General features: G+C 58.5%; 1 protein-coding gene across 4 annotated transcripts in view; it reads right to left on the bottom strand.

Moving 5' to 3' along the window:
* Nucleotides 1-7,269: 7,269 nt before the first annotated feature.
* The window catches only part of EPHB3 (EPH receptor B3), a 29,428-nt gene continuing 17,788 nt past the window's right edge, over nt 7,270-18,909 (bottom strand). Inside the window, exons 4-16 of one of the 4 annotated variants that reach the window (XM_030954102.1) lie at nt 14,815-14,970; nt 14,345-14,680; nt 13,437-13,561; nt 13,113-13,278; nt 12,913-13,018; nt 12,445-12,542; nt 12,156-12,278; nt 11,810-12,057; nt 11,368-11,583; nt 11,129-11,278; nt 10,841-11,034; nt 10,520-10,675; nt 7,270-10,208 (exon numbers count right to left, since the gene is read on the bottom strand). In XM_030954102.1, coding sequence (XP_030809962.1) covers nt 10,100-10,208; nt 10,520-10,675; nt 10,841-11,034; nt 11,129-11,278; nt 11,368-11,583; nt 11,810-12,057; nt 12,156-12,278; nt 12,445-12,542; nt 12,913-13,018; nt 13,113-13,278; nt 13,437-13,561; nt 14,345-14,680; nt 14,815-14,970 — 2,183 coding nt within the window. In that variant the 3' untranslated portion in view covers nt 7,270-10,099. Of the gene's footprint in view, nt 10,209-10,519; nt 10,676-10,840; nt 11,035-11,128; nt 11,279-11,367; nt 11,584-11,809; nt 12,058-12,155; nt 12,279-12,444; nt 12,543-12,912; nt 13,019-13,112; nt 13,282-13,436; nt 13,562-14,344; nt 14,681-14,814; nt 14,971-18,909 lie in introns of all 4 variants that reach the window. The other 3 variants (XM_030954104.1, XM_030954101.1, XM_030954103.1) reach the window with 3 other exon arrangements.

The raw sequence follows: 18,909 nt of genomic DNA, 5'->3' as shown, positions 1-18,909 counted from the left end.
GCAGAGGGAATGGAGGGGTGCTGAGCACATGGGAAACAGGGCTGGATATCACCAAGGCAAACTGTGCTCTTCCTCTCTCATGGGTCCTACCTGCTGCTTGCGCAGGAGCTGGAGCCTCCCAGTTTGAATCTACAGGTGTTTTAGTGGTCTGAGACTGCCCCTGGATGTGTGGGAGGCTCCCATGACCACTGCAGGTCCCCAGACAGCTCAGCTCCCCTCCTGGCTGGCCTTATACCCTATGGCCTCCTCCAGCCTGGGTTATCCCCAGCTGGCCAACCTGTGGCAAACAAGGACTAGTTTACTCTCTTGCCCTAGCTTGCCAGGAGCTCCCAAGTACCAGAGCTCGGGTACTTCCTGTGCCACTTCCCTCTGGGGCTTGCCATAGTGGGACATGAGGATGGACACGAGGTCAGGGGGCGGCTGGACGCTGGAGCAGGGTTATCATGCTGGGGTGGTGGGGGATGATAACCAGAGCTCCCTCCTGTCAGCACTCTGCAGTGTGAAAGTAGGATGGGGACAGGGACAGTCCCCAAGCCCCTGTCCCCCACCTTGGGGACGCCGTGGGATGGCGGGTCCTGCTCCCTGCTGCCTCCCTGTCTGGCTTTGTTCCCACTGGGCTGTGTTCCCACCCGCCCCATATTCATGTGGGCCCCTTCCCTCCCCGGGGGGCTGCTAATCCCCCCGAAATGGGCCAGGGATTGTTGACCGAGCTGCCGTATCCCTTGAGCAAGCAAGCCTGGGCCCCGCAGCTGCCGCCGGATTAAGAGTCACCCTTTGGCTGCCACAGCCCCGCGCCAAAGCCCTGCCCCCCATGTGCTCAGCCCCCAGCCATGGGGGGCAGCCAACAGGACGCCAAGGAGATGGTCACCGGGGCACTCCTGCAGTCAAAACTGACAGGTTTAGTGCGGCTCTGCCAGCGCCCCAAGTGCCTGATCTGCTGGGTCTGGCTCGTGCTGGCAGTGCCTGGGGAGTGGGGCCAGGAGCGTGCCAGCCTGCAGGAAGGAGCCCTGGCAGGGCCTTGGTGGCGTGACACTGGCACTGGCATCGGTTGTTCCCCTTCCTGCTGCCACCAGTCGTGGCAGGGGCGCAGCTGCTCACAGCAATGGCGCAGGGCGAGGAGCAGCTCTCACGCTCCAGAATTGTGGGTCATTGGAATTACATTAATTAGCGTGTGCTAATGGTATCTAATTAACACCCAGCTGTGCTGATGCAGAGCTTGCTAAGCCAGACACCTGACCCCTGCCCTGCTGCCTCAGTTTACCCACCTGCAGCAGGGTGAGCCTGGCACCTGGTGCTCCATGAAGCCAAGGGGCATCAAACCAACAGGGAAATGTTGCAGGGAGAGGGAACCAGCTGCTGGTTTGTTATCGGGCCAGCCCTGCCAAGTGCCCCATCCGGGGCAGCCTCTGGCTATCTCACTATCTCAAGAGCTCGCTCTGGGTCGGGGTGGACGTGTCCACACACCAAGAGGGTGTTGCTGGATGCCCAGGCCAGGGTGGCTGGGGGGAACCCAGGCATGTCTCAGGGGGTGAATAAATAGAGGTGGGAAGAGCAGAGTACCACGGTTCTGTCTGCTCCTGCTGCAGAGAGGAATGGTGGGGGCTGCCCTTTGTGGGAGCAGTCAGGGACCCATGGGTGCTATTCATACCTGGAGAGATTAAGAAACATCTTTTGACTCCACTAACAAGGCCCCAGAGCCCTGCAGAAACTTTCATCCTGGTTAAGTGCACAGAGCAGATAAAGGGTCCTCAAGAGTCCCCAAGGAGCTGTCTGAGATGCTTGCTGTCCTCAGTGTGCATTTTTGGTGGCAAGCAACCTGTCCCTCCCTCACAGGGACCCCCTGAGCTCTGCAGCAGCCTCAGCAGTGGTGCTGGGCACCCACTACCATGGGCTGTAAAGAGGAAAAGCCCTTTACTCATGCTGTGCCCACCCGAGCCTCTCCTAAGGAGTCTCTGCCTCCAGGTGACGTGTGACACCAGCTCGAGGACGAGCCCTCCTCCCAAACAGCTGGTGCCATCCCCTGGCTTGACCCCCAGGTGCTGTGGGGATATCTGGAGGCTGTGGCTCCACGGGACACAGAGGGTTCCCCAGTATCAGCATTTAGGGGCACTTTGGGGCCAACCCCATCTGGGCAAGGGGTTGGAGCAGGGGGAAAAGGTACTTCAGAAACGGCAAACCCCGGCACAAGCTGTCCTGCCTTCAATGCAAGCAGAGAGTGTGAAGTTAAGAGATAAAGAGGGAATTAGGAGATAAAGTCTGCGTAATCCCAGTTGCTCTATGCAATTAAAATGAGCTTCACCCCGCTGTAATTGGATGGAAGCTGCCTGCCAGCGTCAGCGCGGGCGAGCAGGCGCGGAGGATTCACCGCAGCGAGCACGCAGACTTATCTCCCCGCCAGAAACACCGAGAGGGCAGCGGCACAGAGAGCGCGAGTTAATGAGATGAAAATGGAAAGCCTGGCACAAAGGATTAGCTCCCGGCCCGGCTCTGCTGCTGAAATCCCAAGGTTCCCTGGAAAGGCTTTCCTTGCATCATGGATGCATTCCTGCCTGGGCCTGCTTTGCAGAGGAGGCATGTGCTCAGAGCAGGAAAATTTGGCTCCTCTTCACCGCTTTGACCCCTCAGTTGGAACTGGGCTGTCCCAGCCTCCAGCCCCCCCTGCTCCATCGTATCTGTGCCCCGGTGCCCAGTGTCCCCCCTGGAGGGTCCCTGCACAAGATGATCCCTAACAGCATTTACAGCTGCTGGTATTAAGCAGAAATAAAAAACCCCCAAGTGCAGATTAAAAGGACACTGATGGAATGCCAGGAGAAGAATTACAGCCCTAATAAACTGCTGCCTTCTGCTGGGGGTGGGTGACAAGGGGGTTTACGAGGCCATTTAAACTTCACTGTCAGAAAGGTGTATTAAAGCTATAAAGGTCTCGTTGCCTCTCCTGTCCCCTGGATGCTGGAGCATGGCTGTGGTCATAAATCCACCTGCTTGCAGCCTGGGGCGAGGGGCCCAAGGCCCCTTGTCTCTGGGAAAAGCCAGGAAGAGCAGTGAGGCCTCCTTGGCTGGGGTCTTGGAGGGTGACGTCAGTCCTGGCGCGAGATAAATGCCGGCCGCGGGCCGCAGGGACGGGATTATCTCGGCATGGAGGCCTTGTCCATCACCCTCTGCCCACCCGCCAGGGCGTGTGAACGGGAGCCCACAGCCCTGGTGCTGAGCACCCTGTCCCTGTCCCTGTCCCTGTCCCTGTCCCTGTCCCTGTCCCTGCCTGCCTCCTGGGCCCAAGGGGCAGCGGGACAATGGCTGGGACCACAGCACGGCTGCCATCACACTGTCGGGGCAGCTCCTGCCTCATTCCAGCCCCCAGACGTGCTGTGCTATGGCTCCATGCCCTGGGTCCTCGACCCCCCGAGCCCCAGAGCTGAGGGTGCTCTGGGATGGGCCCTCCCCACTCCTCTGCCCGGCTCTCCCCATCCCTGCTGTCCTGCCTGTTTGTTTGCACAGCTCTGATGACGCTGCCTCACACACCTCGGCACTCCTGCTCCTGTGCTCCTGCCCCAGGCTTGGCTCATCCTCCTGCTCTGCTTCCTGCAAGGCTGGGCTGTGGACAGAAACATCCAACACCTCCATGGAGCTTTTACCTCACTCCTCTCTATCAATGCCTCCTGTGGGGTCCTTCTGTGCCGATGTGGGATGGGGATAGGGTCAGGCACAGGGACACGGGAACAGGGATTGGGACAGGGACAGGAATGGGGGTGGTGCTGAAAGGTGCTTTCCAGCAGAAGTCACCTGGCACAGCCTGACTCACCGCCCTGGGGATGGGTCATGGTTTCAGCTTCATCCTCCCGGGGTGCAGTCCTGGTTCTCTGCCTGGGTGACAATGGGGACAGTGGGATGGGGGGAAACTACACCAGGGAGGTGGCAGAATCTGAGCCACCCTGTGAGGTGGTGACATGAGCCACCCTTCTTTCCAGGCACCGGTTTGGGGCTGCTGGGGTGTCAGGGATGTGCTGGGGGTTAGTGGGGCTGGCTGGGGAGCACAAAGAGCAAGCAAGACTTGAGGCAGAGAGTTAAGGGTGGATGATGGTTGTCTCTCCCCCCAAATATGCTCTGCTAGGAGCCACTCGCTCCCACCACTGCCCCAGTTTGGAGGCCCTCGGTCCCTGCTGCTTCCCACGCAGGCTCATTAGCGAGTTCAGAGCGAGAAAACCCGTTAATGGCACGAAATGACTTCAGGCTGTGACATGGGGACTGGGGATCCGAGCCCAAACCCTCACACACAGTGGGGCTGCTGCTTTTCCTCTTCCTTTGAACTTCCCCAGCTGCCCCGAGCTGTGGTTCCCCGAGCACGGACCGGGGCAGCTGGGACCATGGGGCACTGTCGCACGTCCCGGCTAGATGGTGACAGTGGGGGGCGATAGTCCCCCTCTTTCGGGGCTCCGCAGAATCCCAGCTACCGGTGGAGGCAAAAGCAGGGGGGAAAAACCCCATAAAACTACCAAACAACAAATCAAACAATAACCTGCAAAATAAAAACACGCTGCAACAGGGCACAGCAGGCTGCGGCAGCCGAACCCCCCGGCTGCTGCACCGAGCCCTCCCCACGCTCAGCCCACCCGCCCCGGCTCCAGAGCAGCGCCCGCGTTCGGGCATCACTCCGGGGTGTTTGGCTCTCGCAACACGATGGGTCATGGGAGTTTTTGTTGTGCCGGGCTCCCGGGAAGGCACGGGCAGCGGGGCTGGCAGGCTCGGTGCCGGTGCGGGAGCGGCCGGGCCCCCCGTGACTCAGCCTGCCGTGGCCGAGGCAGAGGTGGGGTAGCGATACCGGAGCTAAAAAAAAACCTGGCCGAGCGCCGGGGAGAGGAAATTTCTCATTAGCCAGAAATGTGTGGCTGAACCAGTCTGACACCCGGGGCGGCCCCCAGCCCCGGCGGCGATACCGGCCCCGGCTCCGGGGAGATCAAAGCGGGAGAGGGGCAGCGAGGGGGCTCAGCAGCAGCTGGGCTGGGCTTGCTGGGGGACCGGGGCAGAGTGGAGGGCCTCCTCAGCTGAAAATGCCAGATTTAGGTGGCATGAAGGGCTGGGTGAGCAGTGGCATGGGTAATCTGCCGTATGGGGCATAGGCATCAATATCTGTGATGCTTCAGGACTGGGCAGGGGTGTTGGCCAGTGAAACCTGGGTAAGGCGAGCTAGCAGGGATGGGGGCATCTCTACCTCTCACTTCCAGCCATGAAGCAGTCCTTTGCTCCTCTCATTCCCAAAGGAGCCAGCGTTCCCAGCCAGGGCAGCGCTTGGTGGGAGCAGTGCAGCCCCTGGAACCAGCCCCAGCCCTACCAGCAAGGCCACCGTTGCTTTCCATTGGATTTCCCCTGAAGATCCAGCCTTTCCCAGACCACACTGAGTCAAGGCATTGACCTGGTCTTGTTTAATAACCCAAAGCTGCTTTTTGCCTCCCGGTCCAGTGTTGGGTCAGATTCTGCTCCCCAAACACGGCAGGCAGGCGTGGGGTGATTGATGTGGGTGCATTTGCTCGCTGGCTGTGCTGCCAAAGACGATGTCAGCTCCCAGGCATCTGCCAGAGAGCCGCCTCCTGCTCCCCAAGGCAGCCCCCCGGCCCTCAGATCCCCTTTTCCAGAACTGGCTGGCGCCTTCTGGGGGTCTTGTCCCCCTGTGGGGACACTCAGCCCTGATTGGGGCTCCAGCAGCAGCGGGCAGGGAGGATGGGCTGTGGTGGTGGCAGACGAGGACGGATGCTGCACCATGTGCAAGTCTTCTGCTAGCAACCAAAGGAGACTGGAAGGAAGGAATGGAAAGAAAATGATTAAAACAATTTGGTGGGTTTTTTTTTCATAATTAAAAAAAAAGCCCTGGGAAAAAGCCGTGTAGGGTCCTGGCACGTGAACAGAGTCTGTAAGTGGTCTTAAAAATTACCAATAAATAATCTTAACGGGAAACAGAAGGACCAGAACTGGGGTGTTCGTGGGTGTTTCGTGGCTTCTTGTGAGCATGGGAAAATGTGCCGGGTCCTGTCCCTTGTGCTGTGGGGACAGCCCCCTCCCGGGTCATGTGTGTCCTTGGCTCCAGCCTGAGGCAATGACCCGCCTGGCCGGCGTCGGGCCATCCTTGGCTCAGTGCGCTCAGGATGTGGCCCCGGCACGGCTGGGCTCGGCCTTTCCCTTGGGCACACGGTGGCAGTGGGGACAAGGCATGGTGGAGGGCGTGGAGAACGCCTGTGCCCTCCCTGCCTCGTGCCTCGCGCTGGCCTGCCGGGTCACAGAGGCTGTGCCAAGCCGTGCCGAGCCGTGCCGAGCCGTGATCCCTTCCAGCTGTGCCGGCCCCAGGCGGCTGACGGGGCTGCGGGATCCTCTCCCTGCCAAGTTGTTGAGGTGTCAGCCAAGAGTTAGCAGGGAAAACGCCAAGCAGCCGGCGAGCCGGCCAAGCCATCCTCCTCAGCCTTCCTCTTCCTCCTCTGCTGCAGAGAGCCTCCCAGCCTCCCGCTGGAGCCTCCGGGCCACCCCGGCAGGGATCCCCCTTAGCACTCGGCGTGCCCTCATCCCAGCTGTGCCCCGGGACCCTCCGCCGCCGCTCCCAGGGTGTTCCCCCCATCCCGGCCCCTCCACCTGGGGCATATGTCCCCCTCCTCTGGGTCTGTCTGGAAAGGGACGATCCCCCCTCCCCGAACTTTCCAGCTCTCTGCAGAGCGGGAACAATCGCAGCCTTTGTCTTCCCTTAATCTCCTGGTTAGGAATTAAAAGGGGGGAAAAAACCCAGCAGCACAAAAGGCTCTTTTGCATGGGCTGGGAGGGGGGAAGCGCAGGGCGCAGGCAGAGCCCAGGCAGGGTGCAGGCAGGGCTTGCCGTGCCCCCAGCCCAGCCTGGCCTGGCCACCGCCGTCCCCAAAGGCCACCACGGTCCCCAAGGGCCACCCCACGCTGCTCCCCTGGCCTCAGCATGTTCCCGCAGTGGCACCCCAGGGCTGGCGGCCCTGGGAGCATCATCTGGTCCACTCAGCCCCTCAAAACATCCTCACCCACTGGCTGTTCCAGGAGGAGGCAGGGAGCATCTTTTGGGAGGGAATTGGACTGGGCTTGCACCCCCGTGGGGCCAGGTGGCTCCTGCTCACTGCCACGGACCCACTTTTACACACACAGTGCCCAAATACACCCTCACCTGCCCAGCACAGCGCTCCCTGCCACCCAGAGCCCCCCAAGAACCACGCAGGCACCATAGACCTCCATAAAATTCCTTAAATAATTTAATTGAAAAAAAGTCTTTCCGTTAAAAAATATTTTTACAAACGCACGCTCGCATTGATTTCCCTGGCTGCTGTTTTTCGCTGTTGCTTTTCTTTCACCATGGAACAGAGCTTTCCCCCAGATCTGTGTGGAAAGGGAGGAGGCAGGTAGAGGATGTGGAGAGCTGCTGGGTGCACCCCGGTGGCTGGGGCGAGGCCCGGGGCTGGCTGCAGGGATGGTGTGTCCTGCCCCGTGGGAGCAGGGTGTGCATAGAGAAGGGTGGGAGAAGGGGTTTCTTGTTCAAAATGAGAACAACCCCTCCTCAAAGCAAAGCCAGGCCAGGATGGAGGACTGAGATGGGGATGTTTGAGATGCACCAGGGCTGGTGGGACCCCAAACTTTGCAGCAGCAGGGGCTGGGGGGCAAGGGAGGCAGGGGCAGCCCCTGTGCCCCATTGTGCTTCTCCAGGGGGGGCTGTGGGTGGGTAGCAAGCCCCAAACAGGCTGTCATGTCTCTTCAGCCACTTGCTCTTAAAAGCCTTTCAATGCCAGGTTTCTTCTCCTGATCTGGGAGAGGGGTGAGGTCTGCCCAGTGCTGCTGTTTGGGGTCCCACCATGGTGGGGCTGGGGAGCAGCCAGGGTAGGGAGCAAGCCAGGATGGGAAACCCCAGCAAAATGGGGCTGTGGTGTCCCTGTCAGCCAGCATCCCAGATACACCTCACAGAGGAGATGCTGGGATGTGGGGAGACCATTCTTGCTGCCACCTGTCCTCCTGGACTTGTTTACCCTGTGGAGGAGGACAGGGTTAATGAGAAACCCAAGGGCAGGCCTGTTCCAAGGGAGGGGATAAAACAGCACCTGCCGTGTCAGCCAGGGAGGAGGGGATTGGGGCCAAGCACTGGGGAGCATAGGGGTGCACCCCCTCATTTTGGGGAGAGACCACTTGCCCCTCTGGGCTGGCAGCAAAGCACCCCAAAAGCCAGTTATCAAGGTAGTGCAGCCAAGGAGGACCTGAGAAACCCAGGATGAGGATCTGGGGTTCCACTTGGCTACTGTGGACAAATCTCCCCTAGAATGAGGGCATGCCCCCCCAGACTGCTCTCCCAGGGGGTCACCTTGCCACCTGCAGCTGGTCCTTTCACCCTGCTGAGCTCCCCCTGCTCAAGAGCCACTTTGTAGAGGAGGAGTGAGGCCAGTAATCCAGGGGTGCCAGGGGCTGCTGCAACCCTGCTGCTGAGGGCAGGCTGCCCAGAGGGAGGCAGGGGGGGAGCAGTGCCCTATGGAGAAGCCCCGGAGCTGTGGGGATCCTCTGGCATTGGATGAGCAGCGGGCATGGCTGTTCCCTGCTTGGCTTTCACATTCCCTGTTTGCTTCCCACAGTTCCAGCTTGACTTGAGGAGGGTATGGGGGAAAAAATGCTGAGTATTTCTAGTACATTAGAGTTTCCTGACCGGCTCTGACCTGGGACTCGGAGCCTCCACCCTGTGTGCCTCACAGGGAGCGTGCTGTGTCTCCCAGCACCACAGGGTTGGTACAGGATCACTGTCCGGTCCCTGTCGGACAACCTGAAAACATGACAGCAAGAGAAGGGGAGAGCAGAAAGGGGCACACAGCCAGCTTGGGGTCGGCCAGGAGGAGGAGAAGGATGACCCTGGTGGGCAGCGAAGCTGCAGGCAGCCGGGCCCATCCAATGAGAGCGCGATCGAGCAAAGGAAACTCGGGTAAAATTCTTATTGCCTTTATTCTGCCCATTGCCTCCCACAGTCCTGCGGCCAGCACACACCCACGCACGCATGCACACACTCACGCACACTCAGGCACGCTGGGAGTCTCTCCCTCGGCTCGGAGGAACCGGGCTGCAGTGAATCCTCAGGGAAAGGTGAGTGAGTCTTTTGGCAGCAATCACAGCGTGTGTCAGGAGCGGGCGGCGCCTGCTCCTTCTGCATAAAAGAGGAGGCTGGGGGAGGCGCGGCCCCCGGCGCAGCCCCCGCCCCAGCCCCGCTCTCCGGCCCTCGGGGGAGCGCGGCTGCCGTCCGTCGGTCCGGGGGCGGAGGGTCCCTGTGCAAACGTGCTGATGGCCTCGCTCTGCAGTCCAGAGCCGGCCAGGAGAACCAAGAGGGTAAGAGATGAGGAGCCGGGCACCTGGTCCCCCTCCCTCCCCTTTCTGCTCCCTCTTATCTTTTTTTTATATATCTCTTTTTTTTTTCTTTTTTATTTTCTTTTTTTTTTTTTGCCTAACTCCCTGCATAGTAAATCGGGTTCGGGTTCTGGCGGGCAAAGCCAAGAAAGGGAGAGAAGCCTTCCCTTCGGACACGTTCCAGTGCAGACCCTTGGACGGAGGGCTTGCCAGGGCTGGAGAAGAGGAGTGATTGTCTGGGGCTGGTGGCCCCAGCCCTGTCGCTGGCTTGGCCTCCCCTGGCTGCTTCCATGTGGGGAACGGAGTTAGGGAAGGCTTCGGACATGTCTGACGGACTCGGCGGACGGGTCAACAGTCTGTGGCCTCGGGGAGGTGAGGGAAGTGAGGATTTGGGAGAAAACAGGGTGAAAAGAAATCCAAGAAGCAGAACAACTCTTCAAACCGATGAGCACCAAGACAGGGTGGGAAGTGGGATGTGCCATCTCTGTCCCATAATCCATCTTCAATATGAAGATGTGTTGCTGCCTCGCCATTCCAGGACAAGGGACGAAAAGCTGGGCTCCCTCAGCATGAGTGCCTTCGATCCAGGGAAGGGCGTCCCGTCCCATCCCGTCCCAGGCGACCGTCCGAGGCAGAGGAGCGCCGTGTGGAGGGGAAAACAGGAAGCTGGGCTGCACCGCAAACTGAACCTTTATGGCAGGTTCCCTTGGTCCGTTCCAATGCAGAGTCCCCTGTGGTCAAACCTGCACTGGGAGCGTCTGGTTCATCTGCAGCCTCATGTCCTGAATGCTGCTCAGGATCTTCTTCTGGTGCCCTGCTAGCGTCACCCCTATCCTCAGCAGGTCCCTGCAAGGAAAAGGTGACAACTCAGCCCCCAGCCACCAGCAACATAAACAAGTGTCCCTGCCCTACTGGGGCAATGGATCTATCCATCATTACAGCCCTCTGCCAAACTCCAGTGCTCCCTCTAACACCAGAGGGGACTGGATGCTGAATCCTAAACCTGAACTCCCTTGGGATTGGATGCTGAATCCCAGTCCTTAATTCAGCTCACCACACACCCAGGTGGGAGCAAGTGGCTTTCAGATAGGCAAGGGAGAGTGTGCAGCAGCCCCAGTCCCAGTTTTCTCCCTCCTCCCCTCCAAGCAGGGACTTACTCCGCAGTCATCTGTGCCACCAGGTCGAAGGAGGCAAACCCAGCATTGACAAAGTTCTCCTTGTACCGTCCCATTTTGATGGCATCCAGCCAGTCTCCCACGGTGGTGAAGGTGGTGTAATCTGGGACAGTGCGGTCCAAGAGCGGCTGGGAGATGCTAAAGGGCAAGAGAGCCACAGGTCACAAGGAGCAGGGCAGAGAGAGGTGTAACTGGAAGCAAGGGATCCCCATTCTTATCCCCTCCCTCCCACAGCTCTATTCCCAACCACTCCAGTGTTCCCTGGAATTGGGTAAGTGCTGGCTGGAAACAAGGATGTCTGACCCAGACTGGACGCTGGCGATGACCTTCAGGCTGGCAGCATTGCGGATGAGCTTGTCCAGCGTGTTGACAATCTGTGCAAATTTGGGCCTCAGGTTGCGGTCCCGCACCCAGCAGTCCAGCATCAGCTGGTGCAGTGCAGTGGGGCAGTCCATGGGGGGTGGCAGGCGGTAATCCTGCTCCACAGCATTGATCACCTGCAGAAAGATAGGCAGAGGCAGGTTGTGAGCCACCTGGGCTCGCACAGGCAGCCTACAGCTCCCGGTTCCCTACTCCCCAGAGAGCACTTACATCCTGGTTGGACATGTCCCAGTAAGGTCGCTCCCCGTAGGACATCACTTCCCACATGACAATGCCGTAGCTCCACACGTCGCTGGCTGAAGTGAATTTGCGGTAGGCGATGGCCTCAGGAGCTGTCCATCTGATTGGGATCTTGCCTCCCTGCATGGATACACAGCTCCATGATTAGGGCATCCCTGAGGTGTCTCCCCCCACACCCAGATCCCAGATCCCTTGTGAGTGTCCCATACCAGGGAGCTGGTGTAGGTGGGGTCAGCTGGGTCATCCTCCAGGAAGCGAGAGAGCCCGAAGTCAGACACTTTGCAGACCAAGTTGCTGTTGACCAGGATGTTGCGGGCAGCCAGATCCCGATGCACATAGTTCATCTCCGAAAGGTACTTCATGCCAGCAGCGATGCCTCGCATCATTCCCACCAGCTGGATGACTGTGAACTGCCCATCATTCAGCTGCCAGGAGAGATCAGAGGGGTTTGCAACACCCTGAACAGACTGAGGAAGGATCCCAATGTACTATCACCATCACCTTCCTCCTCCCTAGAGCCACTCCTCCCACTCACAGCTTAACCCTGGGACACCAACATGACAATGCAGAGAGATGGAGAACGGCTCAGAGCTGCTGCCCCCACCATGCACTGCACTCCCCAGCCCAGGGCAGGAGGGGATGGATGCTCACCCGGAGGAAGGAGTCAAGCGCACAGTTCTCCATGAATTCCGTGATGATCATGACGGGGCGGCTCTTGGTCACCACGCCCTCCAGGTGGATGATGTTGGGGTGGTCGAACTGGCCCATGATGCTGGCCTCGCTCAGGAAGTCCCGCCGCTGCCGCTCCGTGTAGCCCACCTTCAGTGTCTTGATGGCCACGAAGATCTCGCGGCGGCCAGGTAGCTTCAGGCGCCCACGGCACACCTCACCAAACTCCCCTGTAGTGGGAAGGAGAGAGGGGAGCAGCAGGGTGAGCCACAGGACAGGGTGAGAGGCAGCAGTCTCAGCACCTGCTGTGCCCAGCCCCAGGACTTGCCTGCTCCAATGACCTCCTCAATTTTCACACAGGATATGTCAATCTCTTTGGCGAATTCCCGGACAGCTTCATTTGGGTCCTCGTAGGTGAAAGGGTCAATGTACACCTTCATCCCAGGGGTAACTGCAAGGACAGAAGCCATCACCAGGAGGGACACAGCAAGGGTGACAGATGTCAAGGCACTTGTCTGGCTGTCAGCCCACCCCTTGTTAGAAAAGGCTGTCCTTTTGCATGGGACAGGAATTGGGAGAGGGCAGCCGGAGTCCATTTGCTGGGCTCTCACACTCACCATATTGCTGCAGCTTCTCCGTGTACTCAGGGTCGGTGTTGTTGCGCTGCTTCCTGCCCAAAGGAGACGAGAGGAGGTGTTCAGTAACCATCCCTTTCCTGATGGGGCAAAGACATTCACTGCCAACTTCCAAATCCCAGCACAGACAGCCTCTGCCAGAGAGCCCTCCCTCTGGCAGGCTGTGCACAGAGCTATCCCTCCACCCGAGGTGCGATGGGAGGAGATGGCCTAGTTGTGCTGAGTGCATGGCAGGAGCCTGGGCAGAGTCCAGCTCATGCTGGGGAAGCAGAGGCACAATCCTCCCACAGGACCCCTGCTCTGGGACCCATGTGTGGCTGGTCCAGTGCTTCACTCTGTGACTGGAGCTGCCAGAGCTGTGCCCACAGGTGAAAGGGGGGAAAGCTCTGTGGCAGACATGAGCAACCCCCAAACCCAGATGTGAAGCCCTCTTCCCTGAAAAGCCAGTACCTGAAGCAGACGATGGCAATCACCACCACCACGATGACGAACACCAGCCCTGCAGTGGCCGAACCCACGATCAGAGGCAGCTCCTGGAAAGTCTTGCTGGTGGAACCTGATGGAGGGACAGGCAGGAATCGAAGTCAAGCTGGGAAAGGAGCAGGCATGGGAGGACTGGGCGATGGAGGCAGCCCAGTGCTGGTACCTACCGCCCTCGGCAGTGGTCTGGAACTCCGTGGGGAGGCTGTAGCGGCCGTATCCCGCCACGGTGCGCGCCCGCACCTGCACCATGTACCGGGCGTTGGCCTTCAGCCCGTCCAGCCGCACCGAGTTCTTCTGGCTGGTGACTGTGTTGGCGATGCCATCACTCTGGCCCTGCTGTAGGGGAGACGTGGGTGTCACCTCTGTGAAGCCACCCTCCCTTTGCTGGCTACCACATCCCCCAGGAGCCGGGTTTGCAGGGACCCCCTATGCCATGGTGCTGATGGCCAACTAGAAGGGTGGAAGGAGGGAAAACGCTGTTCCTGCTTTACCTTCTCCGAGTACTTGATCTCATAGTCCAGAATGATGCCGTTGGGTCTCTCTGGGGGAGTCCATGACAGCGTCATGCTGTTCCCGGTGCTGCTGTGCAGGTGCATTGTCGGTACGGCAGATGGGGCTAGGAAGGAGGGCAGGGAAGGAATGAGCCACCTGCACCAGGTTTCCCCCTCCACCATCCCACACAATGTAGGGAATGCCTGTGACCTGCTTGGATAATCTTGGTGGAAAGGCATGGAAAAGCTTTGAGACTCATGGCCTCCCCCAAGTCTCCATAAGGAGGTGTGATCTCAACACTAAGGGGAGCCTCAGAAATAGCACTGAAGTCATGCTTCACCCCATGCCTAGCTGCAGACTGGTCTGGGGAAGGGCCCTGCCAACACAAACTGGGGCTCCCTCCCCTCCTCCATTTGCCAGAAGCTCTGTGCTCCACCCCAGCAGCAAGACCCGTGAAATCAGATCAGTGCGCAGTGGCTGGAGATTACCAGCACGCTGGAGCGGGGCCAGAGCGGGAGGAAGGAGGGAATGGCAGAGCACTTGGCTGCCTGCAAAGGCTTGGGCTGGTGCTGAGCCTTCCCAGGCACACAGGAGAGAAATCTCATTTCCTTCCTCCTCCCCTCGCAGCAGGCACAGCATCTCTGGGGTAGGTCTAGAAGATCCAGAGCTCTCTGGAGCATCTGCCAGCCCTAGTCTTCTCCACTTGCATGCATTTTGATCTCATCTCCTCTAGGGACATGCTTTAAACAGAGAGGAGGATTTACCCAGGGGATTAGATGCAGGCCCAGAGAGCCAGTTAGGCGGCACCACAAAGGACTGCAACCTCCCAGGCTGTCAGAAGGAAATCTCTGCTCCACTCTGCTCTGTGGAGGAGATACAGCTCCTGCTCCCTGGTGGCTCCACTGACCTGCCTGGTTGGTGGTGATGTTGACAGAGGCAAAATGCGGAGGGTAGGGACTCTTGTTGGAGATGCCGTTCACGGCCTGGATCTCGAAGGTGTACTGGGTGTGGGCCATCAGGTTGCTGATGTAGATGCGTCGCTCAGTGAGGCCGAGCTGGCGCGGCACGAACTCCACGTTGTCATCGCAGCGGGTGCACAGGCGCCGCTCCACGCTGCATTTCTTGCAGATGACGTTGTAGAGCAGGTCATCCCTCCCACCCGTGTCCTGCGGCTCGCTCCACTCCAGCACCAGCGACGTCTCGTTCACGTTGGAGATGACATTGCGGGGGGCTGAGGGGACACCTGCAGGGAAATGTGGGTGTCTTCATGTCCAGCTCAGCCCTGGCATGGGCACAGCACATACCCCATCCCAGACACAGACCCCCATCACCTCCACAGCTTCCCTTGCTCCCCTCCCTGCCCAGAGCAGGACTCACTGGTGCAGGCGCTGTCTGCGGGGTCCGTGTCTGCCCGGAAAAAGCCATTCCGACAAGTGCAGACCATTGCTGCTCCAGAGGTGGTCCGGCTGTTGGGAGGGCAGGGAGAGCAGGGACCTTCCCCCTGCTTAGATTTGAAGGTTCCTGGGCCACACGCTGGAGGAAAGAAAACCAGACCCGAGTTATAAAGTGAACCCAGAAAACATTCACTGCTCCCACCATAGCTGGGCAGCCTCTTCCTTGCTGCCCTCCCAAATCGTTATTCAGTGGCTTGAAGACCTCAGGCCTTCTACAAGCCTTTCCACTGCCATCAGCCATGCCCAGGGAATCATGGCTGGGAAGGATGAGAAGAGTGGGCTGCTGGAAGCAGCAGATGGCTCAGGCACAGCTCTGCCAGGAGATGATGGGCTCCAGCAGCAGGTTCAAGGTAATTGGAGATGGGAAGAGTTGGTCACCACCAGCAGTATGGGGGGCAGAGCAGGTCTATCCAGAGCTCCATTCCTCAGTTTTGTTTCTTCACTGCCCTTCCCAAGGGTCTTACTGTGCCCCCTTCCATGGAGGAAGGCCATGCTGTTTTCCAGACCTGGCAACCTTCACAGTGCCAGGTCCATCCTCTGAGGAAATATGACTGGAAAAGAAAGAATTCCTCTACAGCCCTGTCTGCAGCAGTCCCTGCGAGAGGCCTCCACCGCCCAAAATCAGCCACTCAGCCCCAAACCTTCCGCCTCAGGCTCTTGAGCCACTTCTCAGTCCCGGGGTGGCGGCACCTCACGAGGTCGGCTCAAGTGGAGTGTTGAGCGAGATGAAAACATTCCTGCAGGTCCTTGGCTGAAGAGCTGCTTCAGCATCACTGCCACCTCCCTCCTCCGCTTCCGATCACGGTTCTTCAAGGAGCCACGAGTCCTAGGATACGGCCCCACTGGCACCACAAGGTGTTTATTTGTAATGAGGGGTACGTGAAAGGTTTAACAGCACTTGAGCCGAGGAGCAGAGCGGCCTCAGGAACCTGACCTGCACCTCAAAATAGCCCAATTTATCACACTGCTGCCCAAGGAAGCGGATTCTGTGCTCTGTGTTTGCAGCCGGATGAGGTGAGAGACCCACTGGCGCCGGCTCTGCTTCAGCATCACCCTGTTTGCCACAGCTGGGGCAGCATCAGCACCGATGGCCCCGAAGGAGGGCACGTCCTCCTCGCTCCACCATGTTAGGGAAGCTCCCAGGGCAGGTAACCCTCCCACGCCTGCCACACATCATCCTGAAAACAGGAGGAGGTTTCCTGGTGCTTCACCAGGCTGTGGCAAGTGGAAGTTTCCTGCTATGAGGCATCTCCTGACACCCTCTGTGGAAGTTTTCCGGCTGGCTGCAGCCCCACATGGGGCGTGGAGTGCTGCAAGTCACACGCTGCCAGGCCGGCCCCGCAGGGACCTGCACGCAGTTCCAGGTGCTGTCCTGGGTCCCTGGTTTGTCCAGGCACCAAGCAGCAGCAGCCCCAAGGGAGAAGCCCTGCTCCTGTGCAGTGCTGCTGGCCAGGGGGATGTGAGAGCAGCCCTTGCAGAGACAACTGCCTGCTCTCCCGCCCCTCTGCCTGGATGGGTGTCAGGAGCTGCTTCCTGCTCCCAGGGTGTGAGCCTTCCAGCAGTGAGACTCTTCTTTGGTCAAAACAGGACTGACTACATGGCTCAACTAACTCCAGCTCCTTGACCTGAGTTCACCCAGCCTCTGGGCCTTCCCTTTGGAAATGAAAGCTTTGCCCATCCCGACTGTGCAGGCTGGAAGGCAAAGCCTTGCACAGATCTGCTCCTTGGCAAGCAATGGGAAGCCAGCAGGTCCAGGGCTTCTGTCTCCCCAGCCTGGGACAGCCAGGCCACCAGAAAATGTGTTTTTATGTGGACAGCAGAGGCCCAGAGGTCGCAGAGAAGCCTTGGCACAGGCAGACGCACCCCGGCTGGAGTCCTGGGCGGTTCAAACTGGGTGGATGCAGATTCACACATAAGGAACCAGATTGTTCAGGAATGAGAGATGACTGAAACCTCTTGGACAGGAACACTCTGGGCTCAGAAAGCTGCCAAACATGCTTTGGTTATGGAGAGGAGCTCAGATCCATCAGGGACAAAACCCCCTGAACAGGCTCGTTGCGGGGAGAGTGAAGCTGGAGCAACCAGAGCTTGTGTGAAGCTGACAGCCCAAGCATGGCATGGCAGCCAAGGACAGCCAGGGGCTTGCAAAGGATGCAGGAGGACATTTGGTCTCCAGCACATGAAGTGCCAGCCGGTGCCCAGTGGGTTACGGGCACGAAGGTGACAGTGGCCTCCCAGACACAGGAGGAATGGAAAGGCAGAGCTGTCCTTCAGCAGCTCCCTGCCACCCCTGAGCAGTGCCCAGTGCAGGCACAAGGGATGAAGGCCTTTTCTTTGCATCTTTATGCCATCCAGGCAGGATGGGGATGAGCCATGAACCAGCCCTTTTAAGAAGGGGAAGAGCAGCAGAGGGACTGAGGCCCAGATGCGCTCCAGTGTGTAGATTTCCAACTCTGCTTAATAAATCAGAGCATAAAGACCTCGGTGGCAGTGTGACAGCTCTCAGCCGCCACATTTGAAGGCTGTAACCGAGCTGAAAGCTGATCCCAGGTCCCTGGTGGATAAGCCGCTGTGTCATCTCTTCTCTGCGAGAAACTGCCTGTACAACAACCACTGTCTTGGCCGGCACGCTGCGGAACGAGCCTGGGAGCTCTGGAGTGGGAACGTGACTCCATCCAGCCGGAGCTGGGAAGCCAGGCTCCCTTCTCCCTGCCGAGAGCTTTGCATAAGCACTTTTCCTGCTGAAGTGTCCTCAAATAAAATAACAACTCTGAACCTCTGCACACAGATCACATCTCCTGGTGCTGTGCTGCGGTCACTTCTGGGGAGAACATGACAGTCAGTGACAGCCACAGGATAACAGGTCAGGGAACCGAAGCAGAGAGGAGCCGCTGGTTTGATGGCAGGGAGAGGCAGTCTGGCCTGACAGCGGAGATCAGCCACAGAGGGGATTTGTGTGGGATGTGGGAGGGAAAAGGACAGTAACAGAGCCCTGCTGTGAAGCTGCCCCTGCACCCCTATGGGGCATCGCACTCCCGGCATGGCAAACGCGGCCATCCGGTTCTGGCAGCCCCTCCAGGATTTTCATCAGCTACCCTCCTCCAGGGCCTGATCCTGTCTCAAAAAGCTGCAGCACAGAGCTGGGGGAAGAGGAGGGTACTACTCCCAAATACAATCTCCACCGTGGCGAATAAAGTTCAAGGAAGAGAGCTGAAAAAACCACCGAAATAAAACCCTTCTGGCAGCAGCAGAGAGCAGTGACTCATCCCGTAGGCAGCCTCCATTATTGCATGGGATGCAGGCAAGCAGCAGTGACCCACACGTGCATCCCCAAAACTCTGGGGTCCCCTCCCCTGGGGAAGGCAGGGATATCCATGACACACTGGAAAAAAACCAGCCCTAAACTACCATGTTTCATGTTTCGACTGCTTCCCATTCACACTACAATATTCCAGCATCCTTCCAGCTATTTCTCTCCCTGTAGGATTGAAGCAGGACGCCTCGCCTGAGCCTAGATAAATTAAACTGATCATATCCCTTTGCCCATCAACCCTGTAATTTCTTTAGAGGCAGCAGTCAGGTTTGTTTGGGACGATCTGTGCTTTATGAACCTGCACAGCTCGCTCCCTTCTCGCTGTCGTAAGTGGCTACAGATGGAGCAGAGCTGTGGAAGCAACAGCCTGGCTACAGCCGAGGCGGTAACTCTGTTTTTAAGTCTCTCTTAAAAGGCAGTTATTTAAAATAAAGTAAAATAATCACCCTTTGGGTGAAAATATTTCACACTAGCGCAGTCCAAAAGTGAATGGAGTAAATCTGAAGGGAGAGAGCCTTTGGGGGTTTGAAGTGGCATCCAAGGAACAGGCAGGAAAACAATTTTTTTCTTTTTTTTTTTAAGAAAAGAGAAAAAATTCAATAAGCAAAGCTGCCTCTTGAACCACAGTGGGTCACAGGCAGGACGGCAGGGGCAGATTTCCTCGACTGTGTTACAAGTAACCCATTGTGGAGCTGCCTGGCTGTA

The sequence above is a fragment of the Camarhynchus parvulus genome, chromosome 9 (assembly GCF_901933205.1).
Source record: "Camarhynchus parvulus chromosome 9, STF_HiC, whole genome shotgun sequence".
In the NCBI taxonomy this organism is placed as follows: domain Eukaryota; kingdom Metazoa; phylum Chordata; class Aves; order Passeriformes; family Thraupidae; genus Camarhynchus; species Camarhynchus parvulus.
This window is presented reverse-complemented; position numbering and strand designations above follow the sequence as displayed.